General features: G+C 37.3%; 1 protein-coding gene across 1 annotated transcript in view; it reads right to left on the reverse strand.

Annotated features, from left to right (window-relative positions):
- Nucleotides 1–20,289, reverse strand: part of LOC134664756 (pre-mRNA-processing factor 17) — a 61,930-nt gene extending 41,641 nt beyond the window's left edge. The window contains exons 1-12 of the mRNA XM_063521501.1: nucleotides 19,993–20,289; nucleotides 19,754–19,898; nucleotides 19,317–19,442; nucleotides 18,580–18,739; nucleotides 18,095–18,210; nucleotides 17,005–17,108; nucleotides 15,229–15,336; nucleotides 13,877–13,985; nucleotides 12,244–12,398; nucleotides 11,020–11,153; nucleotides 9,805–10,026; nucleotides 9,286–9,438 (exon numbers count right to left, since the gene is read on the reverse strand). Of these exons, the coding sequence (XP_063377571.1) occupies nucleotides 9,286–9,438; nucleotides 9,805–10,026; nucleotides 11,020–11,153; nucleotides 12,244–12,398; nucleotides 13,877–13,985; nucleotides 15,229–15,336; nucleotides 17,005–17,108; nucleotides 18,095–18,210; nucleotides 18,580–18,739; nucleotides 19,317–19,442; nucleotides 19,754–19,898; nucleotides 19,993–20,166 (1,706 nt within the window). The 5' untranslated portion in view covers nucleotides 20,167–20,289. The remainder of the gene's footprint in view (nucleotides 1–9,285; nucleotides 9,439–9,804; nucleotides 10,027–11,019; nucleotides 11,154–12,243; nucleotides 12,399–13,876; nucleotides 13,986–15,228; nucleotides 15,337–17,004; nucleotides 17,109–18,094; nucleotides 18,211–18,579; nucleotides 18,740–19,316; nucleotides 19,443–19,753; nucleotides 19,899–19,992) is intronic.
- Nucleotides 20,290–20,418: the final 129 nt, after the last annotated feature.

Below are 20,418 nucleotides of genomic sequence, written 5' to 3' on the forward strand. Positions count from 1 at the left end.
GCGTCATCTACAAACAAACCTAATAAGAAAACCCTTATGAATTGAATGCAAAACACTTGTGCGACAAACAACATGGTTGTTGCATATATTAATGCCGTATAATGTGGATTTTTACGTCAACTCGTTTACGGTTAGAGTTCAGGTGTGTCACGAGGCGAGCAGCTGACTTTTATAGTTGAGAGAACATTTATACATTTTGACTAATTAGTCTTTTTTTAATACTTATATATGGTTTCTTCATTTAAGGGACGCAAAGCTAGAACAAGTTAGGGTGCAGTGCTACTAAGAATTTATTTTCAAATTATGGCACTTTTTATTTAGATAAAAGAAATATGTAAAATTACAGTCACCGTCAATACCGTCATGTTCTGGTCCAGTAGAAGGCTATACAAGTGAGCTATATAGTTATATGTATTTCATCATACATTTATGATTTTCGTTTCATACAACATTTACAATTTGGTGCCGTGACCAGGATTAATTAATTGAAAACTATATGTATCTGGGAATTTTGTATTATTTTAATGTTAGTTCCTAATTATTTCTGTTGAAATCAAATAGGTAGTTCTGGTGCCTGGCCTACCTACTTAAAAAAGTGGCACAATCCGTGTTGATACCGTTACGGCAGAGAATTCATTTCAGCCGATAACGAATTCTGAAGACCGTTATTATTTGTTGCTGAGACGCCGGTGAAAAAAAACTAGGTATTACGCGTTGATTTACAATGAAAAAAAGGCTGTTTTGACTACGAATTCAGTACGTGATGTATTTAAATGAATGTGTTGTTAAACAGCTATGTAAGTAAGTCAAAGTCATGTACACAACTTAATGCAAGTGATAAAAGTATACCTATTGTAAAGGATATTTTGAAGTTCTAACGACATAAGTAATAATTTGTTTTCATAATTACAGTACACCGTGACTTCCTCTTAAATACCAATCAATAAAGCAAGCAAATCTAAACAATCGTGCTGTTTACAAAATATACTTGTTTGACAGCGCAGTTGCCCCTCCGGGAAAAAAACTAGTTTAGCATGACATTGACAACGCATATTTTTACCAAGTTTGCGACTATGTGCTTATTTTCTGATTCGAATTCTCTAACTAGTGGATTTTATAAATCATAAATATCCTGTCGATTGTCATGAACACGAACCTGTGAATGGGTAATTATATGTAGTCTTATAAACTAGGTAGGTACCGTAGGTCTATACGGTCTATGCCGGTCTATTATTTGATAGAAAAGATAGGCACGGAATATATTAAATTCTAATAAATTTATGTGTTGTTAAAAATAAATGTATGTGTTAAATATACTACTAGAACACCTCAGATGGCATATGGCCAAAGAGTTCAGACGAAAATCTGTATTAAGTCACTTCAGTTTACCATACTATAGTCGGCTAGAAAGGCTATATCTTTCAAGTTTTTACAGTTCTAAAGTGGTTCTTATAGCATCTATTATAGGGTTGATATTTGTTCTGCAACTTCTTTGATAAATTGAATGGTTTGAGGTGACACATTTCACACATTGGAGAATTTAGACTCAGCTGAGTATAATTCTCCAATGTGATGAGCTGATGAGTGAAATGTGTCATTATTAAAGTAAAGGGTATAATAAAAAAACATGCAAATATTGTCTGGCTGGAGCTTGCTCTTGGCCCGCTATGACGCGTATGGTAATTTAATATTGGTAATTCACACTGCTCCTTGAGTCATCTTTTATTTATTTACCATGGCGCTTTCCAGTCTCGCATAATAATTATTACTGAATATTTGGAATACATGAACATATTAAGTTCTGTTAGAGTTAAGTTTCTCATAAGTGAAATGCATAACTTCTTTGAGAAAAATAAAGTTCTATAAACCAAAGTATAGTTGGATGGTGTTTAGCAAAAATTTGTCAACCCACATTAATTTTTCATTAAAATGTAAACTGTATATAAGAGTACATTTTTTGAGTTCACATCACATCTTATTGCAAAATGAATGTGGGTTGACACATTATTGCGTTGCGTATCAGCATCCAGTTGTGAGTTGTTTTAAACCGACTATACGATTTTTTTATACCTTAGCGTTAGGTTATCCTTTTTCACCCCGTATGGTACGGAGACGGTATAAACATTTAAGGTGGAACGACCTGATATTTGCAGTTAAAAAAAATTGTAATACAAGAATGGTTCAATAAATAGGTATACCTAGTTTTTTTATTTGTTTTATAGAGAAATCGAAAGACTGGCTTGTAAAGCTTCCTAAAAAGGACATTATATTGGGGCCTTTATCGAAAGATATAAAGAGGCTAATTGATCTTTCCAACAAATTATTTCTTCGAAAGAATCGTTATTAAAGAAGCAAAAGGAGCTACATAAGGAAATTAATTACGCTCTCATAGTAGGAAATACCGGCGAATAAAAAAATGTTATTATATTACGTTTACTTTAAGGAAATAGGTAGGTACATTTGAATTATACAGGTAAGATACCTCCACAAGCTCACATGTAACTTAATAAATAAGGTGGTGGTACTAGTGCTCGACATGCTAATGCCCCATAGATGACACCCTGCTGTCACCCGCGTCGAGCACCAGTACCACCACCTTATATCCGAGATGTTTTAACCTCTAGCCGCCCAGAGACCTATAAAAAGGTCTCCTGTTCCATTCTAATTTGAACTTTGTGTTGAAGAAATAAAACTTCATTTTGCTTGGCAAGATTTGACGTATGGGCGGCTAGAGGATAAGAATTTCCTTGGATAAGCAATACAGCCGGCGTGTTATGGATAGCTTTATCCATCTTTATCCACATGATAAAATAACTGTCACTGTTTAACACCGTGGGATAGAAAGTGATGGACGCCGTTTTATCACGCTGTCACGTAGACAAGAACAACCATCATATCCGTACTGGTCTACATAATTATATTTTGGCACTTGAAGCAAGTATCCCTAGAGAATTCCATTTGACTTAATATGTATTTCATCCATACACTCTAATAGCAATTTTATTCAAATGTCAAGCTGCTTCCTTCATTGTGACCTCACGAAGGTCTAGTCGACCTTACTCTTAGGAAAAGCAACACATACAAGTAAAATACTTGATCATTCGTAAGTAGACCTAAATACGTTGAAATAAGGTATATGAATGTCATTTCACTTTGTGCACTGCGTTACAACCCATCCTCAGGACTCAATACGAGGCCACGCATAGTGAAAGTTTCAACAAATCGGTTTCCTTCAAACTAACGACGTATATCACAAAGTCACTTAAAATTCAAGCTTAATTCTAAAGGGCGAAAGTCGAATTTACAATGAATTACCATTGCAATTAATGCCTTGCTTGAGATAATACATAACAGCTTAAAGTCACCTGACGAGCAGTATTTACCTCGCTTTCTGACCTCCTAAACCGCGACCGTGCGTCATAGGAGTTCCCATACTGAATTCCCAGGATTTTTAGTACAGTCGCCATCAGATATATCGGAGCGGCCAAGGATCTCACAAATATCTGAACACGCCTATTGTCAAGGCGTTAGAAGAGTGCGTGTTCAGATATTGAGAACACTTTGGCCGCTCCGATATATCTGATGGCGAATGTAAAACTATCATCATTATCATCATCTCAGCCATAAGACGTCCACTGCTGAACATAGGCCTCCCCCTTGGACCTCCATACTTGCCGGATGGGGGGTGAATGCCATAATCGCCACGCTTGGCAGGCGGGTTGGCGATCGCAGTCGAGTACACCGAATTTGAGGGACGCTGCTGCCCGTCCACCGGTGGTTTTGGACGTAGTTTAAGGACATACCCGGGTCCAAAAACTAAAACTATGTTTAATAGAAACATATCCCTTTGCCAAGTCGACTTGTACAATGTACATCAGACCGTCACGCACGGTACAGTTAGGCTGCGAAACTTTGAATGTCATACATAAATACATTTATTATACCGGGTGTGGCCTGTAACATGAGCAAATAATTAAAACATGGATTGTACTCCTGAAACGGTGACACTTTTGTTCAACAACTTTTAAAAATTATGAAGTTTAAAGACTTCCTATTTTACATACAAAATAAATATTATCTTTAATGGACGCCATCGCCATGCCTTATCATCTATGATTGACGTTGGTTGTCACGCCTTAAACATAACAAAATTCGCAATACATTGCGTCTTAGAATAAACTTTAAAGTGTATCAAAAATCAAACCACAAGTTATTTTTAAAAGTTGCTGAACAAATGTTGGTCAGTATGAGGAGTACAGCCTACAGTTAAATTTTTTGCTCATATTATAGGCCACACCCGGTATACTAGTCCACAAGTCGTGACTGTACCTCATAGTGGCAATAATAGCGGCTTTCATATTAATTTTCATTGTGATTGTACGAAGTGGTATTGAAATCAAATTCCTTGGCTGTGCAAAAGGTCTGTTTGTTTTAGCGAAACCGGTTAGCACGTGACAAGTTACGTCAGTAACCCCTGCGGCTTCATAATTATGGTTAATTCACCTTTAACCCAGGCAGTGGTTATATAGTAAATATCATAGGGAAGTTGAAAATGCCTTGAATAGTTTCGAGAAAACGATGGTACGGCTGTGCCTTTTGTTTATTTTGCTCAACTTGGCGGAAGCACTGCCGTGCCCCCAGACTATTAGCGTATTTACCTAAGCTAAGACTACTAAGGCCCACTTGCACCATCCCACTAACTCGGAGTTAACCCGGTAAATCGCTAACCCATTGTCAAATTGTACTAGTAACCATGGTAACTCCAGATTTTACCGGTTAACCCCGGGTTAGTCGGATGGTGCAAGTGGCGCTAAGAGATGTGTTAAAATCGGTTGAAATTAAAAAGTTATTAAGGAATCCAAGATTCCGAGGTCACAGACAGATTTAGGATTTAGTTTATCTTTCATTTCGACATCATTTTTTAGAGGTACAATTTTAATAGAACCGCGAATTGTATAATATGTATAAGTAAACCCATAGTGATCTCAGGAACCTGAGGTGGTATAATAATGTAAAAGAAACGATTTAGTTCTTTAAATGTGACTAACATTTCATGCGATCGTAATTATACTGTTTTCCTATGGGTTTGCTCAAAGATTTTTCTAGTGCGGAAAACCCGAGTCTGCATTTAAACGTGTACGTCAAATAATGCATGACTCTGAGATTAATTTCATGAATGAACAATGAGGAAGGAAATAACAAAACATAGAGTATGTGCCAACTGCATGGCGGGGAAACTTATGCCTAGCGATGATAGCACTCGAGTCACTCAACGTGGCATAAGTATATCTTATACAGTTTGTTTTCTGTAACAGGAGCAATAAATTAAACTGTAGACTGTACTCCTCAAACTGACCATCATTTGTTCAGCAACTTTTGAAAATAACTCATGGTTTGATTTTTATTACACATTATAAAGTTTATTCTAAGACAAAATGTACCTATTGCAAATTTGGTTATGTTAAAAGCGTGACAAGTAACGTCAAACACACTGATGTCAACGTACATTGAAGGCAATATTTATTTTGTATGAAAAAGAGGATTCATAATTTTTAAAAGTTGCTGAACAAATGTTGGTCAGTTTGAGGAGTACAGCCTTTAGTTTAATTTATTGTTCCTGTTACAGGAAGCACCCTGTATAGGGCTCCCGATACCCGTACTACACGCCAACCCGTGTATCCGTGTTCTTAGCCCTTCATGTACAGTCAAAGAATTTAATTTACTACCCATTTTGTACTTTGTCACAGTGACAACCGTATGAGGTCTCTAGCGGCTTTCATATTGATTGTCACTGTGACAAAGTACGAAATGGATCGGAAATTAAATTCTTTGACTGTACACAGGGCCGGATTCAGCAGTCACATAAACTACTATTCTGACTGCATGCGTTAGAGAACTAAAACAAAAGACTGCTTATATCAATTTACCAAGTTCCGCAGAAATGCAAAGAGTTCATTTGATTCGGATGAAGTCAAAGCGTATTAAGGCGTATTAAATATCTGTACTATTTTGTAGCCATACAATATGTATATCATTGAGTAAACTAGGTTGGCGTTTATATTAAAAACAAGATCCAAAAGTAAATCTAGCTGTGATAAAACGGTGTCCGTCACTTTCTATCCCGCAGAGTTAAAAAGTGACAGTTATTTTATCATGTAGATAAAGCGATCCGCGTGGAGCGTGGAAGGCGTGGATACGCCTGCTGGTCATAAAATTCAGACAAATTTTAACGTTAGAATTCTCCATTATGTACTCGTCTCTTGTTTAGCCATATGTGCGGTAATCACTGTTCCACGCTCAAACACAATAACCATACTAGATTAAACCAGTATCGGTTTAATTGCTGTGTTAATAAGTTGATCTAACATGCAGTATTATATTGACAAAGAACTTTGTATCTTAATGTAATGCAATAGAGTTTAAAACGGATTAACACTGACGATATATGGTAGAACTGTTTGATCTAACATTATTCAGTGCTATATTGACAGGGACTTTGTACCTCAAAGTAATGAAATAAAGTTTAAAACGGAATAACACTGATGATATGGTATAGAACAGTGCAATTGAATCAGTAGTGATTTGATCTTACAATGTCTCGAGGGCCAGGAGTCAATGGACAGTTGATCAATGTGACACATGACTGTATTATCTACTTAAACAAACAATCAAAGTCATGTGTTATGGCTGTTAAACCAGTCAATCTTAGGCTGTCTTTCCACTGAGGCGGATATGAGCGGAGATGTCAGGAGAGGCGCGGGAATCAACCAAAAGCACAGAATAAGTAATAGTACTACCGTACAGAAAGGACACTTCCTACAAGACCGCGCGAATTGACCGCTATACTATACTATGCGCGCTAACATTTTCGCTCTTCAATCTCTTTATAAATGGCTAAGTTTCAGATAAGAGTAGATTTTTTTTTAATTTATGTACATAATGTATTTCACATTTCTAATGTATTTCTACGACATACTAAAAAACACATCAATAATATGCAGATTTGCTTCATTAGTGCCGGATTAGTGAGATTGTACTGCATTAGGTACTATGTAAACAGATCTATTTCTCGTCATCATTGTAAATGTTATGTTGTCTTTGAGCTGTTTTCGAGTTTATGTACATTTTAGAAAATCTAATATTGCTCATTTTATAGTACACGATTAAGACATTAAGTAGTCTGAAGTTGTTTTATTGGCATATCACGACTGTTTATAAATGTCGGCATGACTTGCAGAATAAGAATTTTGCATTTCTCATGATTATTCGTGATATTTTTGTCATATCACCAATACATGACAAGCAGACTGTATTCGAGACTACCTCATGACACTTACATTTTTATAAGTAGATAAAAATTTATGGGACAATTTTTACATTTAATAAATAGGGCTACGGAAATCTCAAGAGCTATGGGTGTTAACCGACGATACATACATATGTATCGTTATATAAATATTTATATATGTAAACATCTACAACTTCTACAAGCAAGGAAAAAATATCTTACCGGATATTTTTTCCTGGCTTGTAGATCCTGGCTATCAAATAAACACTCTTACCGGAATTTGAACCCAAAATAAGCTATCTAGACTTATTACTTACTAATGACTAATATTAACTACGCTAAATCATTACACAGACGGTACAATTCACAAACAACTTGATAATTAAATATCTAAATAAGAATTAAACCTAAACACACTCGATCAATTATTAAATTAATAAATTAACTCTAAATTAAACTAAATTAAAACTAAGCTAAATAAAGCCACAACCGAGAACTCAATCAAACAACTCGTCCCGCGCCCTTCCAGATGCAAAGGTGCCCATCACGCTCGCCGCGTTGCCACGCTGGACCGCGATAGACAGCCTCTGCATCATTTGCCTAAAAACCTAAACGCTAAATTGGCCTTTAAAATTAGAAATGTTTCTTGAAATTTTGTGTGGCTGTTTATAAGTAGGTATGTGCATTATGCATGCACAAATTAATAGGTACCAACTTAGGGACAATTATTGTAAGCATGTTTTCACGGCTATCTACATAAATTATAAGATTTCACAGTATACAAAGACATTTTCCCACCTTAATGGAAACAATACTTTTAATTTAGTCACGTTTCTGTTACGCAATTCACTTATCTTAATGTAATTAACACACAAAGTCAATCAATTCCTATTTCTTCATTAGCGTTGCGACACAATATTCCGTTTGACGTAAAACGTTGATTTTTATGCACAGGTGTCCTATATATCTCACTTTTGGTGCGTATTTGAGATAAATTAAAAATAAGTAATATTCGTTATTACTTTATAATAATACTAGTATGTATGCTAGTTGTAAGGTATTTATCTATGGGCCATTAATTGCCTGAAAATAAATATTTTCATTTAATTTTATAATAATCCATCGATGTGTTGATCTCTTAAATTAGATATAAAATACAGAATTATATGATGAGCCACACAAAATACCAGAAAGCTAGATACAGATCGAAGGTCATTGGGAGCAGAGCAGGGGGCATACCCAAATGCCAACAGTACAGAGAAAGTGCCAAACCAATTTAAATAATATATCCTCCTAACATCCAGAGTCATTTTTGGAGTTAGGAATTTGGAACGTTCTTTTATTCCATTGCAGTTCAAAATTCGATTTTAATTTGTTTTTTTTTAAGGGAACTCGGGACTCAGGAGGATATGGAAATGATCACATCACTATTCGTAGCATCTGTCGTGGCCGTTAAAGGCAAGGTACTGAGCAGGGCAATTAATGTAAGGGATATAGTTTTGATTGTCGTTTGGATATAGGTACATTGGTCACCTTGGTTACGGCTCTACGGATTCCTTAAGGGCTTTAGAAACTCCTCGATAAGATAAACTTGATATCAATATCCGTAAATACACACACCGATACTGTAAGTACACCAAAACTCACCTCATATCTGGAGAGAAATCCACTGAATAAGCGTATATAAAGTATATATTATGTACCCGGCGGCCACTACATATAGTTGTACTTATTTGTCGAAATCTAATCAAAGGTCCCACTTTGTCGCTTACCGTAAGGACGAGATTTGCTTGTATTTTTATACGAATAACCTGTCAAAGCGTCCTTATGGCAAAAGACAAAGTGGGACTTTTTGCTTGGAAACGACACATATGTCCCGTAAAGGTCTTCTTCCTGTTCATCTTGAACCTATTCAGCGCACTGAACACAACTACTTTATTGTCCATGTTCTGGCAGGCGAGCCACTTGCCGTTGAAATTAGTAAAAATGTATCTTACCTCATATCCGGAGAGAAATCCACGGAACAAGCGTATCCAGCCACCATATGTCCAGTAAAGGTCTTCTTCCTGTTCATCTTGAACCTATTCAGCGCACTGAATACCACAACTTTGTTGTCCATGGACTGGCAGGCGAGCCACTTGCCGTTAAAACTAGTAAAAATGTATCTTACCTCATATCCGGAGAGAAATCCACGGAACAAGCGTATCCAGCCACCATATGTCCAGTAAAGGTCTTCTTCCTGTTCATCTTGAATCTATTCAGCGCACTGAATACCACAACTTTGTTGTCCATGGACTGGCAGGCGAGCCACTTGCCGTTAAAACTAGTAAAAATGTATCTTACCTCATATCCGGAGAGAAATCCACGGAACAAGCGTATCCAGCCACAATATGTCCAGTAAAGGTCTTCTTCCTGTTCATCTTGAATCTATTCAGCGCGCTGAACACCACAACTATGTTGTCCATGGACTGGCAGGCGAGCCACTTACCGTTGTAACTAGTAAAAATGTATCTTACCTCATATCCGGAGAGAAATCCACGGAACAAGCGTATCCAGCCACCATATGTCCAGTAAAGGTCTTCTTCCTGTTCATCTTGAACCTGTTGAGCGCACTGAACACCACAACTTTGTTGTCCATGGACTGGCAGGCGAGCCACTTGCCATTGGGCGCGCGCGTGACGGCGGGCAGCGAGTGCATGGACGGGTCCGCGATGTATTTCATGTCCACGGGGATGTCCCTGAGGGAAATAAACGCATTTAACCATTTATAAGGCATAAGGGAGTCAGAATTTGTGCAAAATTGAACCCTATCACTTTGAAATAAAGTTCGAAATCAGGTGGGAAATATATTCCCACTGCCTTATAAAGGCTTAAGTGACAGGTTTTGCTCTTGGGTGAAGCAACTTTTTCATTCAAGTCACTCGTTGTCATGGTTAAAGTCATCTGAGTCACTCTTTTAGCCCCAGTTTTATGGCATAGATAGCGCCATCATAGCTTGCCCCTTTTTATATGAAATTTGACTTAAAGAGCTGACGTCCAGGGCATAAAATACCATTAAAAAAATTGTTGACACAATTTTAAGGATTGACAGGGCAAGCTATGCTGTTTCCTTTCTAAATTGAGGCATCTACCAAACATGTTGGTATAACGCGTCCCCTGGGACAGAATAACAACAAGAAATAGTTGATTCACCCTCTTAAGTCTTAATATTGGTACTTGATTCGGTTTTAGCATTTTATACACTGTAATTTATTGACCAGCGAACACAATGGTATCCGTTTCAACTTGAGCAAAAAATGCTTCTGCATATTCTGCTGTTCTCATCTACAAGTCGTATTTTCTCACCGTCTGTTATGAAATTTTGTAAGTTCTAAAAGTACCTATATGGATCTTTTGTCAACTCAGTATTTCTTTATGGCGGGGCTGTGGTGATTCGTGTGTTAAACAACAAACAGAGCCGTTTTTTAGCATTAAAAAGAACTTGAAAGAAGGTAAGCGATCTTGTCATGTCTTTTAATTGGTAAACGCTTCTTAAAAATGAGTAACTATTACTTACGAAAGCAGAAGAATATAAATGATCGTATTAGATTCATAATTGTTACATATTTGCCATAACTTATTTTTAAAATGTGTTTTTCAATTAAAAGACACATCAAGATTGTTTATTTTATTTCTAATGCTAAAAAAAACGAACTATAGTAAGATACAAAAACAGAGATGAATGTACTGACCACTCCCACACCCTGAGGCTCTTGTCGTCGGAGGTGGTGACGAAGCGGCGGTTGTCGTCCACGAACGTGATGGTGTTCACGGCGCCGAGGTGCCGGTCGTACTCCTGGGCGATCTCACCCGTTCGAGTGTCCCACTGACAAATAAATAATGGTTAAAATGTACGGAAAGTTCGTTTACAAACACATATGTATATTTAGAACAGCGGTTTCCAATACTACGGCCCCGGGTAAGGAAGGAAGATCTAACTCGGAAATCCATCGAAGCGCTGACTTTGGACCGATGGTGAAAAAGATTGACACTCTTGACTTAATGTTCTTTTAAATACACGAAAAATTTCATAATAATCAGAGGCTGCTCACCGAGATTCAGAGTCAACCTTTTAAGTATAAAATTCTATAAGTGAGAACCTATAATTGGCTCTGTGATTCTATGGTAATTTCTGGATATATGGCGCTGTTGGTTTTCCATGTACTAAAATAAAATAAAATAAAAGCAGGATTGCGGCCAATCCAGTTGTCTTTATTATGTGATATATAGATCAAACTTGGGTAAATCCATTCGACCCTCAAATATCTACCCTATTACCATTCCTTAATACCAAAATTGCATAATCTGACAGATAGATTCACCCGAGTTTGAAGTTAAGCGACTTATATGATAGTCTAGGTCTACTCAAGTACTCACGTACATAATCTTCTTGTCCGAGGTGCCGGCCACAAATAAGTGCTGTTTATCTTCGTCGGGATGGAACTTGGCGCAGTACGGCACTTTGCGGTACTTGCATGCATATGATGGTCTATTCAAGTACTCACGCATATGATCTTCTTGTCCGAAGTGCCGGCCACGAATAAGTGCTGTTTGTCTTCGTCGGGATGGAACTTGGCACAGTACGGCACTTTACGGTACTTGCATGCATATGACATATGATAGTCTATTCAAGTACTCACGCATATGATCTTCTTGTCCGGAGTGCCGGCCACGAATAAGTGCTGTTTGTCTTCGTCAGGATGGAATTTGGCACAGTACGGCACTTAACGGTACTTGCATGCATATGACCTATGATAGTCTATTCAAGTACTCACGCATATGATCTTCTTGTCCGAAGTGCCGGCCACGAATAAGTGCTGTTTGTCTTCGTCGGGATGGAACTTGGCACAGTACGGCACTTTACGGTACTTGCATGCATATGACATATGAATATGATAGTCTATTCAAGTACTCACGCATATGATCTTCTTGTCCGAAGTGCCGGCCACGAATAAGTGCTGTTTGTCTTCGTCGGGATGGAACTTGGCGCAGTACGGCACTTTGCGGGACGTGAAGCGACCCGTGCACGCGCCGGTCTCCGTGTCCCATAGCTTTATGTAGCGGTCGTAGGCTGCAAATATTTATATTATGTATTTTATTCATTATAATCATAATAGCCTTTATGGCCAAAACTAAATTTACTTAAAAACTGACACATCGTATTGTCCGGATTATAGTTCGTTTATATTAGCATTAGAAATTAGGTAAACAATCTTGATGTGTCTTTTAATTGAAAAACACATTTTAAAAATAAGTTACGGCAATTATGTAACAATTATGAATCTAATACAATCATTTATATTCTTCTGCTTTGATAAATGATAGTTTTTGAATTTTAAAAAGCGTTTTTTATTAAAAGATATGTCAAGATCGCTTACCTTCTTGCAAGTTCTTTCTAATGCTAAAAAAACGAACTATAGTGTTCAGCGTGTCTTCTGACACATAGCCCTCTCCCAGCTGTTTCCATTCCTTTCTATTAATGGCTTTCCTGGTCCAGGTGGCGCCCCCTATAGACTTGATGTCATCCATCCACCTTTTAACACTTAATTAATTTTATTAATTACAAATAAATATAGAGAAAGAAACACAAATACTCAAAGACCCCGGTCTAAGAACAATATTTTAGGGCGATAAATCGTTAAGAGAGATGTATCACGATATCTCGTGTACGTCAGCTGCCGATCTGTTGGTGGGTTGATCATCAGTATCAGTTGCTGGATCCCATAGTCCATAATTTGAGCTACAAACGTAAACCACAAACTAAAGACATTTTTTGGGTTCAGACTTCAGTTGGAAACCAGATTAATCGGTGGGTTTTTAGCCTCGTTTAAAAACAGACCTTATAGTCTGTATATTTAGGTATTTAAATAAAAGTAAACACACAATTGGTACATTTTCGAGTAGTCATAACATGTATTGGTTAACCGACCACGAAACCACCTGGATCTGTAACTGAACGACCTGACTTTAACCTACATTATTTGATCGTGTAATGTTTTCATCTACCCTCAACTAGCTTAAGGAGCCACTTGAGGGTAGGTTTTGTTCACTTTTATTTAAATACCTAAAGATAAAGAGTATAGAGAGCGAGTGAGTCAGGCGTAGCTGACTCCGCGATTTTGTCGCATTGCTACAGATAGCTAAAAGTACATCCGTTGCACCCCAATTTAGGGGAAAGCCATAAGCCGCGCGGGACGCTGTCGCCACCTATAGTCCGTTTTTTTAGCATTAGAAAGAACTTCGCAGAAGTTCGCTTGTGGTTCTAAATCTGGCACTTTTAGCGGTAACAATTTGAAGTAAATTATATGTATTGACCATGCTACATTAGATAATTCAATAATTAGTAACAATTAACAAGCCTGATAAAAACTGCACGCTTACTTCTGTGGAGTTCTTTCTAATGCTAAAAAAAACGAACTATAGCGGCCATATCTGTCCTGCTCGTAACAGACGCGTTTTGTTAGAGAGTGAGTCTTCTGTACCTAGTACTATTATTTATTCTGTGGTATAGTGCCTGACAATGAGAGAAATGTTTAGTATATTACTCACCGGCAGAAAGGAATTGTTCTCCAGTGTTGTTGAAGTTGATATCTCGTACGGCCTGCCGGTGCCCGAAGTACGTCCTTATGCAGCGCCGCTCGCCGTACACTTCCCAGATCTATGAATTACAATAATAGGGTTGTCAGGTCATTTTCTTACAATGAAAACAAAATTTATTTATACAATAGGATAATGGTATATAAAAAATACAGTCGCCATCAGATATATCGGAGCGGCCAAGGTGTTCACAAATATCTGAACGCGTCACTATTGTAAAGGCGTTAGAGTGCGTGTTCAGATATTGTGAACACCTTGGCCGCTCCGATATATTTGATGGCGACTGTACAAAAATAACTTAAATATATCTAAATATTAAAATATTTTAGTCTAAAAGACCTCCGCGAGTTGTACCGGGTGCAAAGGTGCCCATCACACTTGCCGCGTTACCACGTTGGATAGCGATGGCCAGCGTTCGCACCAGGTACGAACCTGCGCGAGCATCAGACATACATTTTCTTACATTGTTTCATTCATCCAAGTCGAAAATGGTATCATTTAATTATAGTGAGCTTACGTAAACTGTAGGGAGCAGCACGCAAACCTGGTGATGATTTGTCAATATATTTTTTTTTCTATGAATGTCATAGGGACATTTTTTTTTTCAAATAATTTATAAATGTTAGTTAGCTTTGATAGCCAAATGGTATTTATATTTCATGAAAATAATATTGATTGCATATAGCAAAAAAAAATATTTAAAATTTAAACGACAAAAACGTCGCGCCAAAAATGGTGCCTCCATTTGTGTGACATTGTGACGTCATCATAGCAGTGCAGTAACAAAGAAACGTCAAATGTGAAATGCAAATTGACCACTTGTTTTTGCTATTGTGACGTCACTCACGAGAAAAAATGACGGTCAGCTTTTGCGGTCACGTGACACACAGATACTTAAACTACGATTTTAATTTTTAAAATATACAAATATAAAATATAAATCTCATGTTTTCTAGCAAAATACAATAGTATTTATTTTTATAGTAAAAACTATATGTATAAATAACATACTTTCATAATTTAATTTTGATACTTAGATGAAATTTCGATAATTTTGATTTTGATATTGCGTGCAATGTGCACGTTAAAGAACAAATGTGTCGCTTAACTTCGAACTCGGATAAATCCATTCGACCTTAACAACAAATATCTACCCTATTACCTTTTCTTAATACCAATATCGCATAATCTGACAGATGGATTTACCCGAGTTTGAAGTTAAGCTACACAAATAGCAGTACTATTAGGCAGCTGGCCATCGGTAGACCATATGACTTTGTGATAAGGTTCACATTGGCACGTACCTTAACCCTGCAGTCCATCCCGGCCGACAGCATGAGGTGCGCGGGCCCGGGGAGCCAGCGCGCCGCCGCCACGCCCTTCGTGTGCCCCTTCCACGTGTGGATGTGTGCCTGCCGATATACCACTACTTATTACACTAAAAGCATGTGTATTCTAAACTAAACCAGGGGTGCGAAACTCCTGACTTCGGTCAAACTCGGCACCGCTCGGCTCAGCATTGCCCTGAGCAATTATTAGGGTTGGCACCACTTGACTTCCTTTTGCGTGCACGACCACAGATAAGATAATCACTTGATTTTTAAAAGTAAAAAGTAAAAATAACAACTATGTACCAATTAAAATAATATGTATCTGATATTAAACCTGATTCACTCCGTTTGGAAGGAGCGGTACCTCCTAACACAAGTATTGCTATAATTAACAGGAGGTATCCACCACAAATTATTGTATAAATCCACCTAGATACCAAATAAATAATTTTGATTTTGATTTTTTGATTTTTTTTTATTTTTGACAACCCTCGACTCGACTAAATACCAGAAAGGGATAGTGCCATACATTAGAAAGAGACGGCATGATTCGACCCTGAACCGCTGGCAAACTTCGTTTCTGTAGGAAGTTTCCTTTCTGTACGGTAGTACTATTAATTATTCTGTGACTAAACTAAGAAATATGAATATAATTATACAGGGTGAAATTTAAATCACTGGCCATATTCATTCCCGGCACTAGGTCACACTTAAGGAATCTATTTAACGAAAAAAAGAGTACATTTTTTTTTAATTTTCATTTTTCAATTTTTAAATATTTTCCACGAGTCGTGGTCACCCTATTACCACAAATGTAAACAAACCTAATAGTAGGTTCTAACAACAACATCAGCAAACCCTTATCTGACCTACACTAAACCTTATAATCGTTGCAATAGGGTCCACCCAGTTAGTGTTGGCGATGGTAGGCAGGTTTATCAATTTCGAGGGTAGTCTAAACCATTCCGTGCTAGCGGTAAACATAACGGTAAGCATAAATGATTAGTCACTCGTCACTCGCTAACCTTAAAATAATAATCGCGCGCCTACTAAGGTTTAAAAAAATGATTTCGAACCGGGAATATTACGAAATGGTACGGTGTTATTTATTAAGTGGTGAGTGTTTACGTGGTGCACAAAGATTATACGAAATGGAATCAGTTCCACGCCTTCGCAGACAAGGATTGAATCCAAGAGTACCATCTCGTGGGACTTTCGTTAATTGCGTCGACTTTTAATCAAATGTAAGTACATAAGTTGATTCAATTTTTTAAATACGCCTGAATGCAAAGATTCCTGACCTAGTTTTTACTCATTGTTTTTAAGCCACGGACGTTTTGTTAATAATCATTAGTCAGAAATAACATTTTAGATTAAAAATGGGTTGCCTTTGCATTTTGACGGTTCTAAGCCCGTTAAAGTATGAAAGGAAAAATTAGCAACTTATGTAGGTAATCTCGCTGCAATAGGGTTCATAATTGGTGACGCGATTGCAAACAGCGGGAGCGGCGGGGTGTCAATGACCGTAACTGATAAGAGAGAAGTGTAGTGGGTAGTTGTCGGTTCACCATAACGTACGAGGTTTTTAGGACAACTTGATGATGAGTTATTTCGAAAAAAATGTACTGAGCGGTATTAAAAGAAAAAACACGTGTTTAATATTTTTTCGAGTTCTTTCGGGTGTTTCAATTTGGCCAGTGATTTAAATTTCACCCTGTATATTGTACTTGTCAATAAGATAAGATATACCTTTGGCAAGAAGCACTTATCGGGTGGCGCGTCGCTTCTAAGTTGTGTCTCAGAACGCGGAGCCACCAGCCACGAGCGGCCCTGGTAATCCGTCGCCTTGTCGACTGAAACAAACACAATTTATTTGTAAACAGCTCAACGTATATCGAGTGTGTATAAAGCAATAGTTACCTACTTGTCTTTTTATTTTTTTTAATTATATTTAGGCACTCAAATCAGTTACATGATTATGTCAGCCCCATTGTACCTTATACTAGTATTCTTACATGTCTACTTATGGAATAGTATTGTACCGTTTAAAAAATCTATAACATATAAAATATCTTTTTAGGCTCTTCTGAGGTCGGTACAGTTAAGATGCTCTGAAAAGCACCTATATTTAATCTATTTACCTTGAGGGTATTTAGTAACGATTGTTTATAGCTTTAATTCCGTGCACATTCCGTCAAAATATGATGCACGTCTTCAACGGAATCGCAAACTTGCCAATTTGGGGATGGTTCTTTTTTCATCAAATAGGCAAATTTTTCTGACAGGATAAGCCCGGAACGCAATCTTAAACCTATCTTAATTAATTGTCTACTTAAATTACTATTATTAAACCAAGGTATATGAGGAGGTTCCGTTTGCATCGCCTTATACCACACGAACATAGCGAAATGTTCGTCAACGTGTTCTTTCCAGACGGAATGAATTTTTCTTTTATATAAGACGTTCTTACACAGATTGACTAAGACGTTCTTAGACAGATTGACTAAGACCCACAGTAAGCTCAAGAAGGCTTGTGTTGTGGGTACTCAGACAACGATATATATAATATATAAATATGTACTTAAATACATAGAAAACAGCCATGACTCAGGAACAAATATCTGTGTCATCACACAAATAAATGCCCTTACTGGGATTTGAACCCAGGACCATCGGCTTCACAGGCAGGGTCACTACCCACTAGGCCAGACTGGTCGTCAAAGTTATATTTATGTAGTTTCTCAGTAAAGTCTAGCAGGCGGTCGCTGGCATGCTGTCGCTCGTCTGTAAATAAACACTATCAAAAACTCAAAAAAAACAAGTGTAACAAGTGACTTACTGTGGAACACACTCTTCTCCTCGAGAGGCTTGTCGTCTTCCACTTTGCCTCGCTTCTGTCTCTTTGCTAATATTTCCTCAAGCTCCTTTGCTTCATCACCTTCTGGCTTCATCACTCTGAAATAACGAAAAAATCCTTATGTAGTCATATCAACCTTGTTGATTGTCACTGTCTTTATGTGACAACTTGCAATAATATCTTGCACAATGAAGTATCTGACCCAATCTTATTTGTATATAGCTATAATATTACAGATATTTTTGTGTTTTGCTTTGCAAGATATTATTCCTCTATAATAACTGTACATTACTTTTTACTGTATGTATTTTTATTTTACAAAACAAAATGTTATGTTTAATTTCAAATGAACCAATTATTATTATATCTAAAATTTTTCAATAATGATTTTTGTTTTTGTGAATTCTCCACCCATTTTGTACATATTTTCTTTTGAGCAATATATGTAGTTTAAATAATTAAATTACCTTTGCTCTCCTACATAGCCTCCCCAAGGCCCCAAAAAGCCACTAATGTCCTCAGGATTGTCATTTTTGTTCCTTTTCTTTTTATCAAGAGGTCTCTTCTTTATCGTCTCAAACACTGTTTTGCCTTCCGCCTCCACAGGGGGCGCCACCATTGCAGACACTAAAATATTTTTTTTTATATTAGGTAAATCAAATGAATTAAATAACGGGTGGAAGTGTTATATATTACAATAAGGGTAGGTTTTGACATTTGTGTACAAAGTGGGGTACTTGTGAAAAGGCAGTCTGTCAACGCGAACCTGGACCAGAGCATGTGTCTGAACCCCTAAACCGTGAGTTATATTAGGAAGATTATAAAGATCACACGAACTTTACTTCCACAAGATCCTTCCATGCCTTTCTGTCTTGAGCAACCGTCTTGGCCTTGTTCCAGCTCAGTCCTACAGCTCACAGCTTGATCTCTACGCTCCGCTTCCAGGTGTTTGTATATAGGCACAGAATAAATAATAGTACTAGGTACAGAAGATACACTCTCTAACAAAACGCGTCTGTTACGATTAGGACAGATATGGCCACTAGGTAGTGACAGCGCCACGTGCGGCTTATGGCTAGCCACCAAAATTGGTGTGGGAAAGATGTACCTGTTGCAAAGAGACTAAATTGCGGAGTGAGTCATGCCTGGTAGAGGGAGGGGATGTAGCAATGTCATGGAATAAATGAACAAGATAAATTCTTACCAACAACAGCATTAGCAGTCTCTGCATCACCATCAGTTGAGGGATCCATGGCATAGCCATAACTGGTAAAAGTTCTCCGCTGGTTCTCAAACTGGAACTCGCTTATGTGAGCTTTTTCTACATAACCTGTAATAAGAACACATAAAAAAATTAAGTGTATCTAATGTATTATTACGAAAAGGGATTTTTTTTTCAGTGGAGAGACCTAACTCATTAACAATAACCCCCTATGGCAGTATGTAGTTAAACAAAGAAAGTATACATTTTTCACTACATATAATACCTACTTCCCCAATTTTTTATCACACAGATATATCTGCAAATGATCAATAGAAAATATATTAAAGGAAAAATGGAAAAATTTACGGTTCGACCAAGACTTGAACAAGTTGCAAGTGCGCCGAGGACTGAAAAAGATTGGGAACCCCTGCACTAACCTGCAAGAGTATTCTTGTGTGCCTTCATTTGCTGAGTCTGGAATGGGTTCTCGGGACCATATGTGGGGGCAAATAATTCTTCATATTTTGGATTGTGCATCAACTCTCCGCCAGTAGGTATCAACACACGAGTATCGTCATTATTCTGGAAATCATATTGCCAAATTGTAACTACGTGCAATTTTGTATACATTTCATAATTGTTTAAAAAGGAAGCTTTTACTAAAAGAAATACTTACGGTAGGCATTACAACAGGTGCAGCAACTATTTGCATACTCTTAGCAACTGATAAACTAGGATCTATTGGTTTTAAATGCGTTAATAGCTTTTCGTTGGTCTCCACTTTGGTGCCTTCGGTCTCATTGTCGTCGTCGTCTTCTGAGCTGCTACCGTAATTTTGTATGGATAGCATTATGTCAAAGCTATTGTTTTACACTATAATTATTAGTTAAATGGTTTCTCGGAGCTTAAAAATATTGCATATTGCGTGAAAATATGAAACACGTTATAGCGTCAACAGCAACAAGTAGAAACGTCAAATGTCACTCTCCAATTTTTTCATAGTTTTTTTTCGATTGACGTTTTGCGAGTGTATTTCTCTTTTATATCATATGAAAATCAAAACACCCATAAAATTTAATATTATTCAGTAGCAATCATTACT

This window comes from Cydia fagiglandana, chromosome 5 (genome assembly GCF_963556715.1).
Source record: "Cydia fagiglandana chromosome 5, ilCydFagi1.1, whole genome shotgun sequence".
Lineage (NCBI taxonomy): Eukaryota > Metazoa > Arthropoda > Insecta > Lepidoptera > Tortricidae > Cydia > Cydia fagiglandana.